A 25,752-nucleotide genomic window follows, 5' to 3' on the forward strand; every position below is an offset into this window, starting at 1 on the left:
GCGTATTTTCCACCTGAAACACGACTTGAGGATCTCACTCCCACAGTCCCCACTGCAGCCACCCCCATAGACGATCCCGGTGGATGGCCACTCAAAAAATGCCATCTGAGAGAATATCCTTCCTGGATTGATAGAATTCAAGAGTTACCAATTGTGCCCTCTGAAAAGTCCTCATTGTCAACAAATAAGTGATCACACACAGCAAGGTTGCTGTGAGCAAACTAGAAAAAACATAATACAAAGTTAAAATTGTAGCCAACCTTTAGTCTATCCACTAGATCCCGCTCCTCCTTGTTCTGCACAAACTGTGTGATCCAGTCAGGTTCCCCTAGAGAATTTGAAGGCTCAGTGCCATGTGTTGTGGCATTTCCATTCTGCTCTGTGTGACCTCCTGCTAGGGCTTTAGATTCTTCTTGCTTCTTCCGCTCTTCAAAATTCTTGAGCCACGTCAAGGCACCGCAGATCAGACTTAAGGACTTCCCCTGGATGAAGAGGAGAAAAGTCACATTCATTATTTTCCTTAGCAAAGAGGTGTAATGTTTCAGCTATAGAATGAAATCTGTGCTGCGCTCTCATCAACCATTCAAGTGGCCACAATTCATCTCACATGGAACAAGCCTCTGATCTGTTCACAAACCAACCAAGCATAGATCAACAATTTATTATTACTGGCAGACTCCAACTTCAGGTGAGACATACTGAGCTCAAAGGATTAACAGAACCCAGCCAGCCTCTAATGCCTCCATGATGCACACTTCATCCAGCACATATAAATATGCACTATCACCTTCCCAGAGGCCAGCATGCAACCTGAGATGCATGAAGGCACATCAGATCATGTAAACTAAATTCAATTTTGAAAAGCACAGAGGGCGATCTATATGGCCTTTACGGGGTCAACTACTGAACCTACTACAAGCTGACCAGAAGAACCTCCCAAATTTGGCATCTTTGAAAAAGTAACCACCTGTTTCAATAGGCTTTCCTGTTATCTAGTTAAACATTCACCCCACTGTGGTAGGGGCAAGGCCCAAAGTAACACATAAGAATTCCGTTTCTGAACTAACTTCAGGAGATGCTAGACCGACCTCACACCCTTCCTCTTTTCAAATCAAATGTATTTAGTAGCATTTTGATTGTATAATGATTAAAGAAAAGTAACAAGAAGAAAGGAAAGGAAAATAGTACAGTGGGGTTCACATACCCATAAGCCTCATAATAGACATTACTGTACTGAAATGTCCTGGTATCAGTTGTGTATACTGATTCGATTCCGTGTCTCAAGGGGCTGAGGTATTATTCTCATCATCATAATACTCAATTTTTACCCAAAAACGATCGTCTTTATGTGGCAACCCTGGGTCATCGTATACTTGTTCCATTAGGATTATGTATTGATCGAATCTTGGTCTCCATTTTGCAATGTTTGGTGCTTTTGTCGCACTCCTGGATGACGCTCTGTCTCTTTCATTAATTATTAATCCAAGGGTGATCAGGGTCTTTGAGTAACTAGTTATATTAACATTGTTCGTAGCGAGAGAACTAAAGAACCAACTGTAACTATGGACAGGAAGACCGCTACCCTACCACTGTATCTCTGCATTGCATGGCATCCCCAGACAGAGGGTAGATGATCCCCCTTCTCATCGTTAAATCTTAGACACATGGGTGATTGTTTTCTCCCCGTACAACAGAACTTGTCTGTACTGTAGCATACTCTGAGTAGGGGTATTCACAGTGGATTAGTTCACATTGTGATAATATTGCAATTTCCCTAGGGAGCCACCAGAGCTAATCTGCCATTCATCGTCAATTGTGCCAATGTTTGATTCCCAAGCCTTTATAAATTGTGGAAACATGCCCAGCATATGGATATCATTCTATATATTCATGATATTTTGTTATGGAGGGTATAGTAATTTTCACCTTGAGTCAGTTAGATTTAGGAAGCTCTTAGAGAGAGATTACATATGTTATCAGTGTAGGTCTTAGTTTGAAGTAGGAGACAAACTGGGATTTAAGTAGTCAGAATTCCTCCTAAAGCGAAGCAAACGCTGTGATGTCTGTGTTAGGGGATATATTCACCAGTATTGAGATTCCAAGTGCATCCCAACCCAAAAGCTTTCCTCTGCCCGGAGCCCTCAAGGAAAAGTATGCCAGCCCATAGTTGGGTTTGTTGCATTTGTTTCTTCTGCCAATTCCTTTCTCGAAGAATATCCCTCCAGATTACAAATACTGTTTTACTGGCCTGGGAAAATAGCAGGTGGCAAGCATCACCCATATAGGAAGTGTAGTGGCTCCTTAGCCTTCACAGACAATTTTTTTACTACTGCACACTGGGTCAGACCTACTGTCAAACAACTAATCATTTACTACTGCTAGATGAGATGCACGGTAGCGGGCCACTAAGTCTGCCATGCTCAAGCCACCATCAAAATGTGATATACAACACTTCACTATTCTGGAGCACACAGTCTTATTGCTGCACAAACAAATGACCCAGCCATGGAGACTGGCTTCATGAAGATCTACTTGGGTGTTTTGAGTGGAATACTATGTGATCAATAATATATCCCGTGGAGGGGGTCTATTTTGATTAATGTGACTTCATTATGGGTATAGGCACCAGCATCCAAGGTGGTCTATCTTTTTTCAGTTTACCCATCCAATATTTTATGCTCTCTTCCCAAAATGGAGTAGGATCTTCCAAGACATATTTCCAGGTGTATAATCCCTTCGATGTCTATTGTTAGCGAGGAGTGGAAGTCCCTCCCTGTTGATCCCCAAATGGACACAGATTTGATTTCTGAATGTTTTTGATATATGAGCAGATCACTGGCATCAAGCGAGACTTCATTTTAGACACCTGTGTTCCAGTGAAACCCCATTATTTCTTGGTATGCTCTAATCCGGGTCACCAGTGACATAATAGAGACAGCAAATAACAAGGTGACAAGAGACTGCCTTGTCAAGTCCCATCCGCAATTGGTATCAACTGAGACATAATACCATTCATTACCATCAACACCTAAGGTTCTATCTAAATAAGTGGATGTACGCTAGAAATATCTACCAAACTTTAGGTGACTGAGGTAATTTATTAGCTTGCCAGTGAGGCTTTTAGTCTTTTTGCTAGTGCATTAGTTAAGTGGCCTGTGTTGTGTCCAATTGCTCTGTGTGGCATGAAACCACTTCGATCTCAGAGGACCAGCTTCTCAATTGCTGGATTTAACCAGTTTGTCACCATTGCAGCAAATATTTTTGCTTCAAAACTGAGTAGAGAGATAGGCTAAGATTTGCAGTTATCTACTGGTATCTCAGTCTTGGATAAGTCAGCAATTACTTCCTCCATGATATATCTTTGATGTAAAAAATATTTCCAATAAACTGAGTCCCTATACTCCGACATATATGTTGACTAGATACACAGTCCTACTTAATTTGTAAGAACTGTATAAAAGTGGGGCTAGAATAGATATGTTTGACTTGTAAAACTCTATAGGGAGGCCATTTAGGTCTCTGACTGTAACTAACAGATTCTCTCTGTGATTCTGTCTAAGGTGATCGCTGTAATCAAATAACCCTATATCAAAAACTGATATCAAAACTATAAACCAAAGTCCTGTAAATGGCTGGCCCCTGTATCTGGGCCCAGACTATACAATCTACTGTACTCCTGAGCACACGCCTGCCCACATCTAACCAAATGGCAAAGACTGCCTAGGTTCTTCCTCCCTTTTTCTCAGCCACTAGATCAATTTCCCAGCCTTATCCCCAGGTTGTACACTCTACACAGAGAGGTGAGACATGTTTTCTGGGCTTCATTGCTGACCATCCAGCAATGACACATCCTAAATGTTTTAAGTTCGTATTGTGGGGTTTCTGTAGCTTAATCCCTTTATTTTCTTTCTATTGCTAAAATGTGGATTTTAGTTAAGCTCTTGCTTCCTTTTTCAGAGTTAAGGTATTAAACCAAATGCCTTTACTTTCAATTTGGGTTTATAGCGCTCCTATAACATTGTTGGTAACCGATGTTTAGTTGGAAATAGTGTTCCAATTCTTCCATCAGGGTTTCTTGTTTTTTTAGTATTTTGCAGCAACCTAGCATTTGGACACCACAAACCCAGTAGTTTTCTTATTCCCTTCAGCAACTGTCACGCTAACTGGTGCGTGATAAGAAAGTACGCTGGCACGTAGGCATACTTTTGTATCAATATGCACGTCTATAAGTGCCAGTAGTAGGTCAATCGATGAAAACAGTCTGTGTGTCCTGAAGAAATTTTTTTTTAACCATACGTCCATGTATTATACTGTCACCAGACATCGCAGAGTAACAAATGCTGCTCACAGGGTAGGTAATACGTTCTCGTCCTCTGTTGCTATAGGAGTGTATGTCTCTGTTAAAGACGCCACCAATCAATGTAAGCCCCTGTGGGGCTTCCATGAGAACTGTGCCTAAAATTTGAAGGAATTCATACGATCGTGGAAGTTTTCCATAAATGGTCAGACAAGTCACAGTATCCCCATTTACCATTTCAGTTATCATTCTATAACAACTGTCTCTCTGCACATGTATAGATTACATCATAAGAGAATGGTTTCTTCAGCAGTATCAGAACTCCCCTTGAGCCTTTTGTGAATTCTGCATGTTGCATTTGGCTAAAATCACTTCAGACCAAAAAAAAGAAATCACATCTATATCTACTTGATGGTTTCTTGGAGCATGAGTAGTATATCTGTGCTGTAATTCGTAGTAGTTTGCAAGACTGACATTCTTGATTTTATTCAAGTGTCCATTAACATCACAAGAAAAGTGATTAATCATGGCTTTATCTGTATAGTTTAGGAAACGAAAAATGAGGGGGCGAACCTGGAATCGAGGTGGGGGCCTAGCACTCAGTGTATGATGTGATCTTTCTATTATGAAACAGGCAGAAAGTTTGTCTTGTGATATGTTTTGTTTCAGCCATGTTTGCAGGAACTGTTTCTGGGTTGGTTCCTTCCACTCAGAGAAACAGGGGCGTCCTTACACAGCTTCCATTCATTTAGTCAATTCTCTGGAAGAGGTTGTCAGTTGTTGCACAGTGGCTTGGAACTTCTTCATCGTGTGCTTTAGTTCTGAGATGCTGTCTTCCACCTCTGTAACCCTGTCTTCTGGGTGCAGACAAAGATTACCCCGATCCCCACTTCCCCTGTTTCTAGTGCAGTCCGTGAAGCTTTAATCACTTGCAGGATTAGTTCTATGGATGATGAGGCATCAAACTAGCCAATATGGGGTTTTGCAGAGCCTGCTAACACTGCCCCAGATATGTCTTGTGATGGCATCATAAATTCAGAATATTTATTCTACCCTATTGGGAATAGGGTCTGGCTTATTTGTGGTCATTTGTCATCAGTTTACTAACCTGGAGTTCAGAATTCTAAAAGCAGCTATGAAAATATTTTCAATAACAGCCTTATGTTGCACAGAGAGAATAAGTGACTCAGATCTTGTCAATGTTTGTAGAAGCCTCATTCAGCCCTAAATATTTTTGAGAATAGACAAAATGGTGCATCAATCATAATACTGGTAAATACATCATATTCAATTGGATCAATTGTTCACTATAACTTCTGCTTCAGAAGCATTGACATCAATTAACTTTGCCAGGAGATATGCTGTTGTATGAAAAGTGAGCATAGGAACTTATACGGGGACCCGGTTTGTGATGTTGCTATGTGCGCCCTAAATGGAACCTGGTCCCAGGATGCTTGTTTCCAGTCCAGGGAGGACCTGTCCTGGCGGCGCGGGCATTCTTCCCATGGGGAACAGGGTCAAGACTGATTTGCATATGGTTGGGTCCAAACTGGGGTGGCATGGTAAGCAAAAGAACAATGGATTAAACCGAGATCTGTAACTGAGGGTGTTTGAAAAGTTTCAGCACTCCGTCCATCAACCTTTTGTGTCACTGCTGAATTGTGACAGAAGCAGATGCTACTGTCAGGATGCGTCTCAATAATTCTACAGGATTTTAGCCCATGCCACCTGCACTATTAGTTACAGGACGTTTTTAAAATAACATACTTAATACAACAAAGGGAAGGTTGCAGTACAAGAAACACACGCTTTAAGATGACTACAATAATTTGGCCCATTTTCCGCATGTACAAGTTCCACAATGTTCTTTTTATTTTCCAATCTGAAAAAATACAAGAGATTTCCTATCCCATACGTTCAACAATAATCATCATGGCATGAAGGTGCTTAATAAATGCAGGCAGTCGCTACATCCAGCCTATACATGCTTTCTCTCTCCAAAACCCTCAATGCAATGTAAGTGTGCACAAAATCTCCAGTAATGGGTTCATGAGGTAGGAAGGCATTAAAGGGTTTGTTAACATGTTTTTTTACATGCTGTGGCTTAGTTAACGTGGCAAATAAGGAAACAGTTAATATGTTGTTCCCTTAATAGAAGCTTCCAGAGCACTGCATTAGTCTTAGGCTCTAAGTAACCGGTGTCATACCTCAATTTCTGCTGCACATTTTTGGCCCTGCAATAGTAACGAATATACCCAGGAGCATGACAGACAGAAAATAAAAGCTCAGCGTTATTGCAGGGGCAAATGCCATGCACCACAAGACTCTCCTTGAGCAGATTACCAGCTCTTGCCCTATTGCAATGGATTCCACCTTTGCTTATTGGTCAAAAGTTATTCCTGCTGTGCACTGAAATACTCACTGTGCGTCCATTATTTTCTGGTTTGTTTCTTCTAGTTCAGCAACTGTGCTTTCTATTGATTACAGCAGTGGTTCCCAACCTTTTGACTTCTGTGGACCCCCACTTTATCATTATTGGAACTCGGGGACCCCCACTGAATCATTATTGGAACCCGGGGACCCTCAACGGAGTCATTACTGAAAGCAGGGGATGTAATCTGTTAATGTTATTTAATTTTTGAAGCATTCACATACTCCCTGAGGAGGCTTTGCGGACCCCCAGGGGTCCCCGGATAACAGGATGGGAACCACTGGATTACAGGATCTGCTTAGTCCCACACAGTCTTCAAGTGACCATGTCCCTCCTCTCTCATCTCCAACGTTTGGGTTTCCATGCCATCGAACTCTGATAAATCATTTTCAAAGGTTCTATAATTAACTGTTCCTAGGCTAGTGTCTGATGTGTGCCACTATATAGTAATGCCCAGCTGCTTTTTTTCAGGCTGGAATGAAGGGACATGGGCGTTGTGCCACTACACAAAAGAAGCAAGGGCAGTAAGGTGCAGGAGCTGAGAGGATTAATCCTCAAAACATCTACTACTTCAAGTTAGACCAACACAGCACATGAATCATGAGGTGGAAATAACACAACCCACGTAAATGAAAAACTGAACTGCATGCAAGGAGAGAAAATCTAGGGAAAGCATGCATCAGAAACAAATGAACATGTTCTTAAGGTTTAGTGCAAAGAAATTGAAACTGAAGTGGTATTAAGTGGGAGCGCATGTGACCAGCCACAACTTTACTTTTTTTTTTTTAATAGTTACATTACAGCACAGTGGCAACTGTATGCAACAGTTTGGAAGCAGGCAGAGCATGACAAATGGGTAAGTAGAATAGGAGACCATATACTTACAGTGCCAGTAGGACTCTCAAAGATCCCAATCTTTCCTGTGTCCAAAACACGATAAAGGGCAGCCATAAAATCCTTTTGAATAGAATAAGGTTCAAAAGGAAATGGAAAACTGACTGCTCCATCTTGTGGTGTCCTATCCATTTCCTAAAAAATATAAACACAATCAATTATAAGGTGTAATTAAACACCACCACCAGTTGTATCATTCTCCTAAGAGCCATGGTGATTGTGTACTAAGAGCACTACATATTGTTGTGTTCCATGCCCCTCATTCATGTATCTCATCTTTTTAACTTAACCCAATGTAACTCAATGTCTTTTTAAGTTTTCAAGTTCCTGCTTGCACGCATTCGAACTTCAAAAACAAATAGCCCTCACCTTTGGGGGAAGAAAGCTTTGCACTAATCCTTGCAAGGTAAGACCTGCACATGAGACTATTCAAGGTGATCCCAGTTGTGCCTAGAAATTGAATGTTTATTTCTAATGGAATTTTTATGAAACAACTCTAATCTCCATGATTTTTCCACCTGATATGTCTCAGGACGCAAGTCTCATGGAGCTCTAGTGAAAGCAAGCAGTAAATAGTCAACTTGGATCTCATGCAGGGCTGGTATTTTGAGTAGACTTCAGTGTATATTACACAGATTAACTCCTTAACTGCTGGGCTTCCAGAATCTCTTGCAAACCTCACATCTATCGCTAAAGAACACATTTTCATCACATTCTGTGATGGAATGCCATGTAATCTGCGGGAGGCCACAATCTTTCTTCCACCGAGCATTCCCCTAAGTCTTCTGATAAAAATGGAACCTCACTTGTGTGGGTAGACCTATTGCCCGCAACAGGAAAATGGCCCACAAAAAGAGTATGTTTACACCACATTTTTCCACTCAAAACGGACCCCTTTTTTGCAAAGTTGGTAGCTGTGCATTGCCGGCCCTAGTTCAGGCAGCACCTAGGGAAACCTAGCAAACCTGGACATTTTTCAAAAATAGACACCTAGGTAAATCCAGGATGGGGTGACTTGCGTGGCTCTCACAAGGTGTTTCTGCCTCCCCCCCTCCCCCCAGAGCAGTTGGATACAGAGAAGGCAATATGTCATTACCAATGTAACACTCAAGACGTGGCAACACACATCTGGCATTCAACCTTGCAATGACATAGCAAACTTGAGTGTATGGGAGACCAATCCATAATAATGCAAAATAGACATGCATTATTACATCTCGCAAGAACGGATTCAGAGGAAACAACTGTTATAACTACAGACAAGAGGCCTCCCACCACCATAAGATTAAAAACATTGCACAGTGCACTAAGGGCCAGATGTACGAATCTGAGTTTTGCAAGTCGTAAACTGCGAGTTGCAAACCTGTATGTACAACAGTGTACTTCACATTGTTTGCAATTCCCAATGGGGTCGCAAATGACCTACCTCATTAATATTCATGAGGTCAGTCGCAGTTTGCAACCTTATTGGGAATGGCCACATTCACAGGGATGGTGGCCTGCTGGGGACAGCAGACCGTCATGTCTGTGGCTGCTTTTAAATAAAGCACTGTTTTTTTTTTTGTTTTTTTTTAATGCAGACCGTTCTCCTTATAGGAAGACCACTGGCTGCTCTGAAAAATATTTTCGCTACCATTCACAAAGGGGAAGGGATCCCATGGGGACCCCTTTCCCGTTTGCGAAATGGGTTAGCACCAATTTGAAATTGGTGCTAACTATGATTGTTTTGTGACCGCTTTCACAGTCACGAAACAATCCTACAGCGCACTGCGACTCACAGTTAGGAGGGGAACGCCCCTTCCTAATTGCGACTTGCAAACCCTTTTTGCGCTTTGGTAAACAGATTACCAAATCTCAAAAATAGGTCTGTACATACCAAAATGCTTTTTTCTCGTCGCAAACGGACATGTTGGACCTTAGTCCAATAATAGCTCCCAGAAGTCTTTGGGCCTGGGTGCACTTGGAAGAGTCACAGAGTATGTTTCCAACCATTCCTCTCACACCATGTCATATCTTTAAGCCAGTCTTTAAAGCAAGGAGAGTGATGACCCTCTCCCCCACAAACACACGCCACGGCAACACAGCGTTTACCTAAAAGAATTGCGGTTGAAGAGAACTTGCAAAAAGCTTTGGGTAGGCGTTTAACATATTACACAAACACAATGCTCGCTGATAACTGATGTTACGTTTGAGTCATGGATTCCACAACCTGCACTCGTTGTGCCTGGAACTGAGCTACACTTGAGCAGTTCCATGCAAGATGTAAAAAGTCTGCATTTCAAATCCCACTAATTTTACAATGAGTGTCCTCAGATTGATTATATTTAGCTAGAGTCTTCGGGATAGGATACATACAGCCTTAAGAGGAACTTGTAATGTATTAAGCGAAGTCTACCATTAGGAGAGATCTGTCCTGTCAGTTGGCAGCGATAGCTATAATGTCTATACCCAGATCTTCCGCCCATTTTGAGCGTGGGGTGGTTCTACTACCAGCAGGGCCATGACCGGCAAACACAGGTGTGAGACAAGTTTAAGGAGCGGTGGAGACGATAATAAGAGCGACAGTACAGGCCACTCTGGTGGCTCCTTATGAAAAGTTGGATATAGACTCCAAAAAGCATGGTAAACAGTGCCATATGTAGTGGTATCAAGAAGCGTGGGTTCTGCAGCCCCCAGATATTCTCCATACTTTAAAATTTGTGGTTTTGAAACAGGTCACCTATAATGGTGATGTGTTTGCTATGGAGATTAGTCATCGTGACTGATGAGCGAGCTATGTGAAGGGAGCTGTAGTGTATAAAAGGAATGAAATGGAAGTAAAGCATTGCCACTCCACATAATGAAGACAATTAGGACAAAGCCCAGGCCGTGAACCATATCATGTGGATCTCAGCCCTTGGCTTAGTAAAGCAAGAGTAAGGTGCCTTTTGTATAGACAGTGGATCTATTTGTTTCTGTTCTAACACAAGGTATGGGGCAGGTCAACTATTGTGGATCCGAGGATGCATAAATTTAACCTGGGCCACCAAATAGTTTTTCTCAAATTGCGGTGCTGCAAACCCTTCCCTGTCATAAGGGAAACATAACCAGCTCTAACTCACACAGGCAAATCTTAAAAAAGTTTAGTTGCTTAAAAGGACTTGTTCAAATAATAGGAATGTTTTGAAAGATACAGAGTAACTTTGGCAGGATTATAATTTTCATCATAGCCAACCTGCCAGTCAAAGACAGGGGCAGGGTGATCCAGGGCTGCACCCTATCCTGGACTCTTTCAATATATGTCCCATGGTTGTGCAGCAGATTTGTTTGTGGATCAACATGATACATGAAGCCTGAGTAGCCCATCAGATCCGTCCTCTACTGTAGTGGAAGCGACAAGCAGGGCTGAGTAATGGTATTCGTAAGCTGGACCAGAATGGACTCTGACCATTTAATTAGGAAACCCGCCCAGCAGCCAAATTGGCTAATCTCATCCATAATGAGACACAAATTTGCTTCAGGATCCCGCACCACCAGAAGAGCATCATCTGCATACATTGAATGTAAGATGTAGCGATGACCCAGAGTGACCCCGCGCTTATAGTTGAATTCTCCAAGCAGGCATGCAAGGGCCTCCACGGCAAGGGCAAAAAGTAAGGCGGAGAGGGGGCAGCCTTGCCTTGTGCCTCTTCTAATCAGAAAAGCTGTGGACATTCCGTCACTGACCCTAACTCAAACAAGGGGGCTGGTGTAGAGTAGTCAAATTCATCTAGTTACTGCACCCCCAAACCCATTCTAGTCAGCATCGCCATTAAAAAGGCCATTTAACGATGCTGAATGCCTTACCAGCATCTAAAACAAATGGTTTAATTGATGTGCAAAAGCAAACAGGAAGCGGAGGTTGTCAGCAGTGGAGCGCCCTAGATTAAAATCAGATTGATCTGGTCATATTAGCATAAGATGAAACAGCCCGTTTGCCACTATTTTAGCTAAAATCTTACTATCCACATTTATGAGCGATAACGGGACAATAAGAATCACAGCATTCAGGGCGTTTAGCCGGCTTAGGAATGGTGATAATAAGCGCATCTCGCATTGTGTGCGAAGTATATATACCTACTTCATAAGCCTCCTCATAAATCGCTAAAAGTAAGGGCACAACTTCTTCTGCATACGTCTCATAAAATTCAGCAGGGATGACATCATTACATGGGGCACTACCATATTTAAGCTGCCAAATCACAGCGTTGATCTCTTCTTTTGTAATGGGCTGGTTTAATGTGGCAAGCTTTTCCAGTCCCAACCAGGACAAAGTTGCACGCTCCGGACAGATGTGAATAGCCTCACCAGCAGTCTGTGGTTTGGAAGTGTATAGTTCCCTGCAAAATGTGGAAAAGGTATCTAGAACGGCATCAGGAGTGCAATAATCCCTGGCTTTGGGCATCTGTATGCGATTAATATGCCTTGCGGGCCACTGAGTTCTGAGTAAAGAAGCTAAAGTGTGCCCCAATCTGTTTCCCTCCCCATGTGGCCGGGTCAATTCATGCCTACCCAAGAACTTTAGTTCTCTGTCGGCCTCCTCTTTAAACTCCATTAATATTGTCTGCACTGGCACCAGCAAGGAGTCATCAAGTATGGGGTCATACTGCTGCTCTAAGTTACGCAATTCATTCTCTAATCTATGAAGACGAGCCCAAAAAGACTTTAAGATCCTGTTACCCTTAGCGATGCTTTTACCTTGAATGACAGCTTTCAAGGCATACCATATGGTGGTCAACGTAGCCACCGATCCCCTATTTAACTCTAGAAAATGTCTCTTTGGTTGATGTATCTCCTCACAAAAAAACTGTATCCAACAAAATATTCGGAGATAAGCACCACTGATGCGTCTGTATCCAGCCACTGGGCCAATCCAGAACTAATATCATGGGGGAGTGATCTGACAGGGTCAGGAGGTGACCGATTTCCCCCAGCCAGCCCACCACATCTTTAATGCTCAGCCACAAATCTATGCGTGAAGTGGACTTGTGAACTGATCAGTGGAAAGTATACTCATGATGGGCCGGGTTTTGTGCTTTCCAAAGGTCAATCCCACAAGAGCATTGCAAGCTTTAGTGTGTCATTGGTCTCCCTGGTCAGAACAGTCTAAGACGTATTCAGCATTATGTTGTGATGACCTCTACAAATAATGGTTTGTGGGTCTAATCCTGCAAGTGTTTCATAGCTGTGTAAAAGAATTCAGGACCGTCCGCGGGCCATACAAATTGATCAAAGTAACATGAGTGGAATTAACTAGGCCATGCACAATCACAAATCTGCCTTCTGGATCGATTGCACTGCTCATGCGAAATGGAACGGACCTAGAAATAAGTGTTACCACCCCTCTGGAGAAAGTGGAGTATGACGAAAATAATCTATTAGGGCCCCATGAGGAGGGCAATGGGTTTTCCGGCGAGGAGGGAGGTGCATTTCCTGTAGGAAGACCAGATCTATTGTGTGCCAAGTAAGGAATGAAAGGACCTGCCGACATTTCCTCAGATTGAGCCTGCGAACATTCCCAGTGAGTAATTTCAAAGTGTTGGGACCTCTATCATTGTTACGATCAACCATATTAATCTCTCAACGGCATTTCCAGCCCAGTATGAAGCAAAATGGACCTTGGCCAAATAACAGAATGAGCTAAATTTATCACTGCCACATTTTGACAAACTGCCCACCCACATTAGGACCCAACCCGCCAGTGGATACCCTAAACATAGTTTCCCAAAATAGACAAATTTACCAGTGCATATTGAATTAACAGCACTAGGCTCACAATGGCTAAAAGTGGGTTGTGGCCAGAGCAACTTGATATGAATATGGCATGAATATACGATAAACATGTGTACAGCTATAATGAACCAATCGGCTGAATCGAACTGGAGACTCATTGGTAACGAAACATGACCAAAACACAGATCAATACAGATAAACAGTATCATCAAGCACAGATACAAACATTATCATCAAGCACAGATAAGGGTTGATACATAGGTGTAGTACTGGCTCATTCAATCTACTGCATTGGCGATCAAGAGAATCACCTCAAAACCCAAGAAAATCACTTGCGACATCCCACAATAATCGTCCCTCAGCCCCACCTTTTTCAACACGTGCATGACCCTCCTTGGCCAACACTGTCTGATCACACAGACTTAACATCATCTCCTATGATGATGACACCCAGCTCATCCTCTTGCTGTCAGAAGATCCCTCCACCACCAGAGCCAACTTCCACAGATGTATGATGAGCATTGTCGCCTGGATGAAGGACAACTGTCTCAAACTCAACACAGAAAAGAAGGAAGTCCGATTCTTTGGCAACAACACCCCGCCATGAAACGACACCAGGTGGCCTGCTGAACTCGTCCCATCCCTCGCCCCGACAGACCACGCCTGCAACCTTGGAATCATCTTGGACAGCAAGCTATCTATGAAGAAACAGCCTCATTCACCGGCACACACAGCCTATGCATGCTCTGTAAGATCTGCAGGTGGCTCCCAGAAGGACCACCATGCAGGCCATCGTCACCATCAGGATGGACTACAGGAACACAGCATGCCTGAAGAGACTACAGATAATACAAAACTCAGCTGCAAGATTTATATTTTACCTCCCAGATGGACATACAGCACGCCCCACCTCAAAAAGCTACATTGGCTCCTAATCCACAAGAGGTTGACCCACGCATACAAAGCCCTGCACAATGAAGGACCAGCATATATCAACAAACACATGACCTTCCACCAACAGACATAATCCACCTCCCTCTTCCTCGCAGACATCCAGATCCACTGAGGAAACCGCAAAGGAAGCTCCTTCAGACAATTATCGGCCAAAGCTTGGACACCCTTTCCCTGTACCTCAGGACTGCCTCATCGCTCTAGCAATTCAGGAATGAAATGTTCGAGAGAACAGCTCACCATGAAGTAGTCAGCAACTCTAGTTCCTAGAGACTCTCACAGGTGATTTGCTGCGCTTTATAAATCCTTGACTGATTGATTTACCCCCATGTGCCCCCGATGGGCACAAAGACTGAGGCTTTATTTAAATGGGTTGGGAGTATGATCCCATGGTGGGCAACATCCAGCCATATATTTTAAAAAATATATATGCTTCCCTGGTGTCTAGTGGGCTTTCTGCCCATCAGGGAGGCAAAGACTGCTGGCCCAGGTAAAAGGGATGAGGGCATGGCCATGCCCATAATGAGCAGCCCCCACCCTGATATTGAAAAAAAACAAATGCCTTTCCCTGGTGTCTAGTGGACTTTCTGCCCCCAGCCCCGGGGGGAATTACGGGTGAGTACCCCCATCCACCACCCCCCAGGGGGGGCAGAAAGACTGATGCTCTTTTAAATGTGATTGGGGTATGGCACTGATCATGGTGGGTAGCCTCCACCCCTATATTTAAAAAAAAAAAGCTTCCCTAGCATCTAGTGGGGCTTTCTACCACAGTGGGGAATTCCTGGGGTGGGGACGGACGGGCAGAAAGGCTGTCGCCTCATTTAAAAGAGGTGGACAGCCCCCACCTCTTCCTTGGTGGCTAGTGGGCTTCCTTCCCCCCACCGGGGGACAGATCAGAGGTAAGGAACCCTAACTGCCCTCTGTGGGGTGGGGGCCGAAAGACTGCTCTAGCTAAATATACTCTAAATATACTGGAGGTGCACAATTCTGACCTAAGGGGCTGCTCCTCCCATTCCTGGTGCCTAGTGGGTGGATCCACTGGAAAGAAGGATTATTGGAAAGGGGAGAGTCTGCCCTTTCCAACTACACCTCATCCACCCCAATCAGTGTTCGGGGGGGGGGGGGGGAGGGGAGGGATGAGATATGCCTCCCGAGCATGGATGCAGTGAAAGTAAAACAAGCCCTTTGACTCATTTTACCTTGACTTTCCTGTAATTACATCAGCGCGCCCATCGTCATTACAGTAAGAAAACTTCTCTTACCTCACCGGTGTTGGCCAACGGTCGACGCACGCACTGGGGAGATAGTGCGGGGTCAGCTAATGGGCGACACGCAGACCCGAAGGGTTAAACTAAATGTTATTTGCAGTTTCTGCTGCTCTGGAGAGAGGACATGTCAGGATCCAATTAGTTAGCAGTCCTGTAATTGTGATGAGGACTTTTTTGTGTTATTGCTGTGCAGTCAGTTTGGATGTGTTGCTTTGGTTTATGATATCCAAACAATGCAACCACGTGCGCTGTAATGTCAGGCTTTAGACCTCCCTCTATCTCATTTATCTATGTGGGCTGATCCTCTTTCTTTAAACATACCAAGATCTTGAAATGGCTAACGGGAGAAGGGCCCAACTCACTTTTAAGCACCTAGGTCCTAGGAGGTACAACAGAAAATATTTACTTTCAAATGTTTTATATCTGGCTTTCCCCTTCCATGCAGACCATTTCTATCTGCATAAAACGACCACTTGAATCTATTATGTCTGGTTTTTAACCCTTAGTTATATTCATCTCATGATCCCCTTAACAAATCCCCCGGTACAGTCTCTTCCTCTCTGCCTTCACACCTCTTATTCCTCATCAGTGCTTTCAAATTGTATTTTTAACTGGAGCCAATAAATAATCTTGTGTATGACAGGGGCTTGTGTCTTTCAGAAATAAGGGTGCAAGTGCCACTTTTATAAAACAGCATTCCCTGTGTTAGAATTTACACAAGTTGTGTTACATCGTTTTGTGCTGTGTCATACGTAAAGGTATTTTTTGTTGTGATATGGCATGCTATATTACGCTAAGCAATGCTTTGTTACGATGTATTGTTATGTCATACTAATGTTATGTATGCTATTCCGCGCTATTACATGTTATCCTGTTGTGTTATATGTTATGCTGTAAAATATTATGCTGATATGTTATGCTACCTTAAAGATCTAGGCTCCTAAAGCATCTACTAGGATAAATTACATTGTATTACAAAAATGTATCAGAATATATTATGTTGTAATGTTTTGTTATAATCTCTTAGGTTGTGATATATTATGATTTGTTGTTACAGTGTTTTGTGTTAAAAGGGGTAGTGATATGTCATCTTATGATACGATGCCTTAGATTGTTATATTATGTCATTATAATATGTTACATGCCTTGAATCATCGATGAGTCCTTAGTTCGCGTTAGCGGGCCGCTACAGGTCAGTCGTGGGCTAGTAAATATTCATCTGGGTTTGGCACTCCTTCCTCTCCTGCTCCTCAATTTTCATATCACTGCGATACAAAATCTAGTTCCAACTAGGTGAAATAGATTGAAGGTCTACATTCCCTTTCGCAGCTCACCTCCTCTGCCCACATAAACCTGCTATGAGAGAGACACGTTGGTCTCTACACAAAAATCCATTTAGCTCAAATCCATCCATTCAAAAAAATCCATTTACTTCTTCAAAATATCCTTGGAAAGCCAGCAAGACACACACTTGCACGCGTGCGCACACACACAGGTGTGCGCACTTTCTCTTCACATATGTATGAATAGAATTTGCTTATTATTAAACAGTTCAAGAGTTTGACACTTCTGACTTGTGTACCTCATTATGATGAACAGCAGAGTCAGTCCTGGAGGGACTGTGATCCGAGGGTTATACACAGATCTCAGTAGCAGGCGCTTAACTGACTGAGCTACCTCGCACAGTTATATTTTTTCCTCCAACTGTTTACTAATAAGATACTTTGGTGGCTTAAGCACTTGCTGCTGAGGTCTATGTGCAACTTGCAAGTCTTAGAATTGCACTATGCATCATAAATCAGGGACATGGTAAACGAAGCAAAGTGTTGAAAAGTCAAAAATCTACTCCAGCCACCCAAGAGCACTGTTTAACTGAGATGTTAAAAGTGCCCTCCTCAGCCTCCCTGTCTTGGTGTAAAGCAACACGTCTGACAACAGGTTGCACTCCAGCTGGGTTCACGCAGAAGTACCTAGCATCTGGACTCAGTGAAGTGTGAGATCTCTGTACATCGCTGTCATTAACCTTTCTGGTGCAGCAAAGGACAGAAACGGGCAGGTCTGGCCTAGAAAAGTCCTCACTTGAACACAGACTGTCTGGGAGAGCTATTCTGAACCCATCGTGTGCCATGCCACAACCAATGCTCTCGATTTAAAGTGCAGCCCATTTGGTGATGTTTTACCGTGTGAGCTAAGAGTGTTTCTATTTCGTTCATTTTATTTTTCTTCCTTTGTTCTAGGATTCGCTACCTGTTATTGTTCTGGCCCTTTAGAGTTGATCGGCTCTCCCATTGTGATTGTTCTGATTAGTGTGCTTTGGCAACTCTCAGGTAATGATGGTTCTTTGTGCGGTCTTGCCCTATAACGCAGCAACGTTTGTGGTATTTCACAGTGCTGCTCTTGACTGGCGGTATTTACTGTCTCTCCCTCCTTATTTAGGATCAGAGACTGTTTATTGCTTGGTGTGCAACAGTTTCTCGTGCTTTCTCGTAATCCCAAGTGAGATGATGTGATCTGAGTGCTGGGTGTGATCCACTTGATCATAATTTTTTCACTGGGTGATTTATTTTTACTTATATCTTTAAGGTGTGGGTTTCCTGTCACATTGGGTACTCATGTAATTTGTTTGTTGAGTTTAGTGTCCTTTCACTGTTGGTGGGGACTTATCCTATTGACTTGCCACTTCTTGACTTTAATGATTTGTTTTGTTTTTCTGTAGGTGAATTTGTCTCCGACCTCCCCCCACAACTTTTTGTTGGTCTGATTGGTTAAGGCCTGGTTAAGTAAGTCCACCCATACAGGGGACTGTTCCAAGTAGGACAGCACTTACTTTAGGTTTTGGTTCTTTTCTCCACCTTTCTTTGTACTAATTATGATGCCCTCCATATTTGTTCACGGTTCTGGTCTACTCAACAAATTGTTTTTGTCCTGATGATGACCCTTGACCAGGTGGGGTCGTAACGTCACTGACGCCTCTGGCATTTGGGAAGGGATTACGTTCATTTCTAATTGAATTTGGACCTCTGCACTATTTTGAAAGACTATCCCAATGCCGTTGTTTGCCTGCTTTTAACACACTGTGCACTATGTAATTTGTTTCTGCTGTGTAATGAGCAGAGCATTGTGTGGAAGTATTCATACCTTAAAGTTTATTACTGTTAGCAATAATAATTCACTATGCTTTCTTAAATGTTTGTGTGGGTGCTTTATTATTTTATTTACATCCTTTTGATCTTTATGTACTCTTCAGTTATTGATTTTATACTTGGTATTCCTAACTGTAACCACTGTTGTCTACACAATCTTTATTGCCCCAGGTTCTGGGTTCTTTGTGCCGCCCCGTTGTGATTGACCATCCCACAACCAGTGGTAATAAATACTCTGAGTCAAACTTTAATTGTGAACATAGGACATCCCCTCGAACACCCGCAGAATCTCCTGTTCAGTGTGTGCATAATTTACTCCGTACACAATAGCACGTTACTATGATCGTGAGGTTACTGCTGCCTATGAGTGGAGCCTAAAGCTCTTGATATTTCCTTATATACAAGTCCAGCCATTCATGTTCGCTTACAGCCCTTGAGTTGATCAACTGTGGTCTAGTGCTAGCCTTCCAGGGAATAGACTGTTCGCCTGACTCTAGTGCTCACAAAAAGAACCTAATATAGCACTATCTCACAATTACAATTGTTGCCTCTACTCTTCTTTCAAATGAACCTCTAATTACTTTACATACTGTGAATGACTTCCCTCTACCAGCACAACCCACTCTAAGTTATATGCATGTTGGCCTTAATCCTTACTATTGTGTAACTGCAAACTGGTGCAAGCATCATTTCAAAGGTCAACACCTATCTTTTAAAAGACCTAACCCTGCAACCTAACAATTACTAATCTCCTGTAGCTCATCTATTAATATCATCAACCATTTGCATACATTCACACACCTCCTTTTCTTGCTAAATGTCACACCTAGTTTCCATTAAGTTAATCTACTGCATAGAAACTAGAGTAAATGCATTTAATAAGAAAGGTCCTGAACCACGGCTCCGGAACAACAAAGTCATCTACAACGCAAGCGTAACCATGCTTGCCCACAACAACGACTGCCTTTCTCTGCCTTAACCACGCATGTGCTGAACAAAACACATGCATGGTTATGGCAGAGTGGATCAGGAGAGGGCGCAGTCAGGTAAGTGGGGTTGGGGCAGGGTTGGGGGTTAGTTTTTAGGGGTGGGGGTGGATGAGGGGCTTGGGGTGGGGATGTCAGGGTAGTTTGGTTTTTAGGGACAGGGCTGCGGGGGATCGGGGTAGTTTGGTCAGGCAAGTGGGGTTGGGGCAGGCTTGGGGGTAGTTTTTGAGGTGGGGTGCATTAAGGGCTTGGGGCGGGGGGGTCGGGGTAGTTTGGTTTTTAGGGGCAGGGGGAATCGGGGTAGTTTGGTCAGATAAGTGGGGTTGGGGCAGGATTGGGAAGTTTTGTAGGGGTGGGGGTGGATTAAGGGCTAGGGCGGGGTTGGGGTAGTTTGGTTTTTAGGGGTAGGGGATCGGGGAAGTTTGGTCAGGTAAGTGGGGTTGGAGGGTAGTTTTTAGGGGTGGGGTGGATTAAGGGCATCGGGGTAGTTTGTTTTTTAGGGGTAAGGAAGGGGTAGTTTGGTCAGGTAAGTGGGGCTGCAGCAGGGTTTTGGGTAGTTTTTAGGGCTCAGGGTGGATAAAGGTCTTGGGGCGGGGTAGTCGAGGGAGTCAGGGTAGTTTTGTTTTTTAGGGTGGTGTGGGGGGGTCGGGGTAGTTTGGTTTTTAGGGGTGGGGAAGGTTTTAGGGCTCATGGTGGTTTGTCGGAATCGGGGTCGTTTGGTTTTTGGAGTGGGGAACCGGGGTAGTTTTGTTTTTAGGGGTGGGGTTGGGGGGTTCAGTTGTTATAAGGGCAGGTGGAGGGTCAGGGAAGGTTTTAGGGCTCAAGGTTGCTGGGGGTATCAGTTTTGTTTTTAGGGGTGGGGGTCAGGGTAGTTTGGTTTTTAGGGGCAGGGTGGCGGATCTGGATAGTTTGGTCAGGTAAGCGGGGTTGGAGCAGGGTTGGAGGTAGTTATTAGGGGTGGGGGTGGATTAAGGCCTTTGGGCGGGGGAGTCGGGGTAGTTTGGTTTTTAGGGGTGGGGAAGGTTTTAGGGCTCATGGTGGTTATCGAGGTAGTTTTATTTTTAGGGGCGGGGCCAGGTAGTTTGGTTTATGGGTGGAGGGGAATCGGGGTAGTTTTGTTTTTAGGGGCAGGTGGGGAGTTGTTTTGGTTTTTGGGGCAGGGTAGTTTTTTTTTTTTTTTTTTTTTTTTTTTTTTAGGGGTGGGGGAAATCGGGGTATTTTTGTTTTATGGGGCGGGATGGCGGTCTGTTTTTATGGTGGGGGGGTCGGGGAAAGTTTTAGGGCCCATGGTTGGGGGAGGGGGTGTTGGGGTACTTTTGTTTTTAGGGGTGGGGGTCAGGATAGTTATTAGGGGTGGGGTACTTCTGGGCCTCAGGCAGGGTGGCAAGCCAGAACCACACATCCTGTTCTCACACATGCCTTTACTAGGCATGATTTTACAACGAAAAATCGTTGTAAAGGCATGCCTGGTAAAGGCATTTGTGTTAAAGCGGTCATTGTTCCGACTGCGTTGTTCAGGCATGCGTGGTACTCGCATTAGTTGTTCCATCATGCATTCACATTTAATGACTGCTTTAAGAGCACAAGACTAAGCCCAATAACCACTGAAAACGACATTAACCTTTTGTTCTGAAGCAGCATGCTTCCTAGAGTAAAGCATAGCAATGCCTCTTCAAGGGTAGTAAGTGCTATATGAATGCAATTACAATCCAATATATTACCCTCCTAACCCACATCATAAAACTCAGCGGTCAGGAGGGTAATATATTGGGGTAGTAGGGTCGGGTAGTTTTGTTTTTTAGAGGCAGGGGTGGTCAGGGTAGTTTTTTTTTTTTTTTTTTAGGGGCGTTTTTTTAATTCAGTTTATATAGGCTGCATAATAATTCCCATATACTGCTTGACACTCTTACACTCATATAAGACAAAACTGCTATGAGTCATATCCATTACCATCACCCGGTACTGTACCAGTCCACAGCAATAAAACTACCAATCACCAACGGAATAGGCATGGAATAACTGAAGAGATCTGCCACATAACGCTGGCCAACAGAGGACTTTAATTAGTACAGCTCTGCAGGTCCCAACTAGTTACATCCTATGACTGCTTCTTGACATTTCACAAAGTTAATCATATATGGGATGATAACAAAAAAGTCCACAAGAGCAGATCTTCCCCATCAGCTTTCCAATTTATGCCTGCTCAGGACCAATAACTTTAAGCTAAACATCTCAGAGTGCACAAGCCAATGAAGAAACCAGCTGAGAGGAATTTTCAGAGAGGTAACTTCCTCTTGCATGGTACAATAAGGGGAGCACTTAAGACAATTTGAAAGATAACAGATCAGGAGCCAGAATCCAATATACTCCTAAAAACATCGTATCCTATAAGTCATGACAGACAGCTGGTCATGTGACTATATAATGCTCTGCAGCAATACCTGAAAGTGAAATAACTCCAATTGAGAGAGAAATGGCTGCAGCCAACCTTATGATGAAAAATATTTAGAATATCCATATAGGATCTCAAGAAAAGCCTGGTTTAAATGTATTCAATATCATAAATGGTACAAGGCATACCTAACACCACGCACGCTTAACTTCATTTGTCCTACAGCTTCAGATGCTTGCCCCCACACCACAAATCTCAAAATGATATTGTCCAGATGTTTTGGGCCCGTTTCAAATGGAGCATTATGAGGCTCACATAATAGCTGATATCACCCACGCCACAGAATGCACAGACATTATACACTTAAAAAACAGTCTAGGTGTCTTTCCCAGTCAAAAAACATAAAAACATCACTACAAGATTCACTGATCTTGCCTTGTTGATCGCTACAACAATAATATCAATGTGTTTGCTGCAAAACTACTTATCCTCCCTTGCTATCAGTTTTGAGAACTTAGTCATTAAGTGGGCACAACAATGAGCATGGGTGTCTACACAGAAACAAAAATGGCCCTACATTAGCAGCCAATTGAAGGTTACTGGACTACGAAATGCCAAGAATTCACAGAGAAGTCCAAGGAGGACACCAGACTCTCAAGTCTTCTCTATCTGTTCTCTTACACGCCATAAGAATGCCACACGCCCCCCTTTTATCCATTTTGGTGACAGTGGTTGACTCAATGGGGGGGGATGGGGGCTCCCACCTTGTACTAATCCTTTGATTGCCCTATTGTCTCCATGTTTCTTTCAGTTAAATTTCTCCTTTCTATGTCATAAAAGGGTGCAGTGGGGTTCTTCTGGGTGGGGGGGGGTTGTATTGGGGACTAATGGTTTCTTGACTTCATTATAAGTTGCATTGTGTAACATGATTGTAATTTGCATGGCAAAAATATCTTATTATCCAGTCTCTCTTGCTACCTTAAATAATGCTCTGGTTTTTCATCTTGAAGTACTATTGAATGCTTGTGCTACATAGCACAATGTTTGTCAAAGCCCTTATAAAAAAAACAAAATACAATTAAGGAACCTGCCAAACCACAGCAAAACACTTCTGGTTTAAAAGCAGGTCCCACTGTCAAAATCCAAAGTTTCATCTCTGTCCCCTGCATGGCAGGGGCACAAGTTATAGTTACCTGAGGTAACTAACTATAACTGGTGAATTTCTATGGTTTGGTATGGTTAAAATATAAGCCTAACTATAACCTCCCTGTAACCTTTGTTTTTAAAAATTCTATTATATATATATATATATATATATATATATATATATATATATATATATATATATATATTTTTTTTTTTTTTTTCCTACTGGCAGTTGTTAGGACCTAGTTTTCATAGAAATAGAGTTTTTTGACTTAAATATATCTTTGGCACTGTTTGAAGACTCTTCATGAAATTTTCCCAGAAATAAAGTGTCTTGTTGGGTCTTGCTGTGCATGGAAAGTTTTGGGTGATCAGTCAAGCGGGGACTGAGAAAAAAAAAAGGAGGGGTTAAAAAAAATAAAAAAAATGCATTTCCCATGTTAAATCCCATAGAGATTTTAGACACGACTGCAGCCCGAACTGCTGAAAGGAATTACACCAAATTTTGCAGGAAGGTAGCTCTTGGTCCAGAAAGCAACCTTTTTGTTATTTGGAGTAAATTTTCGATATATTAAGGAAATCCAAATTTGATTAACTGGCCGGAGCCTAAGCACAGATTTCATGGTGAGATCCAATTGGCTGTCAGCACTTCAACCAGGAAGTGATGGCAGCCATGTTTGGACCAATATACATGATAACACTCCATGGAAATGCATTGTAGTAAATGGCAGGTTTTGATGGTCACAAAAAGGAGAACGTATACATTTTAGTTAGAATATAAATCATTTGCTGATTGTACGATACTAATTTTAGGAATTGTGGTGTGTTCTAAGTTGATTTTACCCTGTGAAAAAGCCTTTTGTTGGAATTTCATGAATAATGTTTGAGAGAAAACAGTTTTCTTATGATTTTCCCATAAAGATTATGGAAGGTGCTCCAGAAGCAAAAATGAGAGCATAATTTCTGTAAATTAACACTATCTTTCTCTGGCATCTAAGAATGAAGTCTGACATTCTCAGTAAAGCATGTACTCCCAACAGGAGCAGCCTGTCATTTGATTCCCTTGTATTCTAATGCAGCCTCTCATAGTGTTCTAAAGAACAAGTAGAGAGCTAACAGTCTTACTTATGACAAAAGTGGGGCATACCTGAAGCCGTTTGATTGACTCAAACTGGTAAAACTTTAAACATTTAATATAAAAAGGAACAAAATGAGGGGGTTCATTTTGTCATAGAAATTATGGTTAGTGTTGTAGAAAGAAAAATTAGGACAAGTTTTAAGTGAGTGCTCAAATATTTTCCCCTTCTATTTCATTAAAACACTCTGACATGCATTTGAACCATGCACTTTCCAGCAGCAGACTACCAGTTAACTCCCTGGTGATCTGTCGTTTACCACAGTGTTCTAATGAGCAGCTAGCGTGCTAACATTCCAAATCTATGCCAGACATGTGTCACATCTGACCGCCATCTTGATGGAATCGAATCGGAAAACTGAAAGCATTTTCTACTGAGGATACTGGAGTAAATGAGATTAGGGAACTACATAACAAATATGTCTCCAAAGTTGGCCACCAGAGATAAAAGAGCCCAAATGTAGCCCAACTAAAGCACAAAAACAGAAGTGTACAAAACTCTTTATTTTTTTGTAGGTTTATATAGAGCAGACTTGACCCGAAGGTATTAGCGTGCTTTACATGAGCATAAGGTACATTACACAAGGACACATTCCTTTTCGGCTTTAGGCATGGGGCGATTAAATGATTTGCCCAGAATGTTGAGCTGATGACGAAAGTCTGCAGCTCTCGCCATAACGCCACATTCTCTTCCCTAAGAGTAGCACTGAATTAAGTAATCAACTGATTAAAAAAAACACCAAGATAGCAAATAATTTAAAAGTGCTTTGTCGCCATTTGAGAACTCAGAAAACATGTCTTCGTTTTAGTTTTTCAGAGCATTAACTACAATTTCTATCTCAATAAGACCCTCCAATTTTTCTAAATTCTAAAGAAAATGCTATAGGTATTAACGTTTTGATTACAACAAGAAAACGTCAGGTGTGCCACACTTCAGTAATAAAGCACAGAATGCTAGCAATCTAGTTGTTCTTTAGAATACTGTGAGGAGGCAGATGTCAGGAGCACGGACTTGAATAATTGAGAGCAGGGAGGAGGTTGCAGAGGCAACAAGTTGACCAAGCTGGGAAGAGGGAGGGGGCAGTGGCACAACGGACCAGACAAGGCAGGAGGGAGGGGGATAAGGGCCTGTAAATGGATCACGGAAGGGAGAGGGCAAGGCTGGGAGCAGCAAGCGGGGCAAGGCTGGAGCAGCAAGCTGAGCATGCAGGGCAGGCGGGACGGGCACTGGAAGCACAACACACCATGGAGGGCAACAGTGAGACTATAATGGCATACCCACAGACAACCGTGGGAAGGTGGGGAGGGTGAGAGACAGAAGGCTGACCACCCAGGGCAGGCAGAAGGGGCTGTGGCCG

General features: G+C 42.9%; 1 protein-coding gene across 2 annotated transcripts in view; it reads right to left on the reverse strand.

Moving 5' to 3' along the window:
* Window positions 1–25,752, reverse strand: part of DDX11 (DEAD/H-box helicase 11) — a 593,235-nt gene that overhangs the window by 419,224 nt on the left and 148,259 nt on the right. For both annotated transcript variants that reach the window (XM_069228147.1, XM_069228146.1), the window contains 2 exons: window positions 7,614–7,757; window positions 261–482 (listed from right to left, as the gene is read on the reverse strand). In XM_069228147.1, the coding sequence (XP_069084248.1) occupies window positions 261–482; window positions 7,614–7,754 (363 nt within the window). In that variant the 5' untranslated portion in view covers window positions 7,755–7,757. The remainder of the gene's footprint in view (window positions 1–260; window positions 483–7,613; window positions 7,758–25,752) is intronic.

The sequence above is a fragment of the Pleurodeles waltl genome, chromosome 4_1 (genome assembly GCF_031143425.1).
Source record: "Pleurodeles waltl isolate 20211129_DDA chromosome 4_1, aPleWal1.hap1.20221129, whole genome shotgun sequence".
Taxonomy (NCBI): Eukaryota; Metazoa; Chordata; class Amphibia; order Caudata; family Salamandridae; genus Pleurodeles; species Pleurodeles waltl.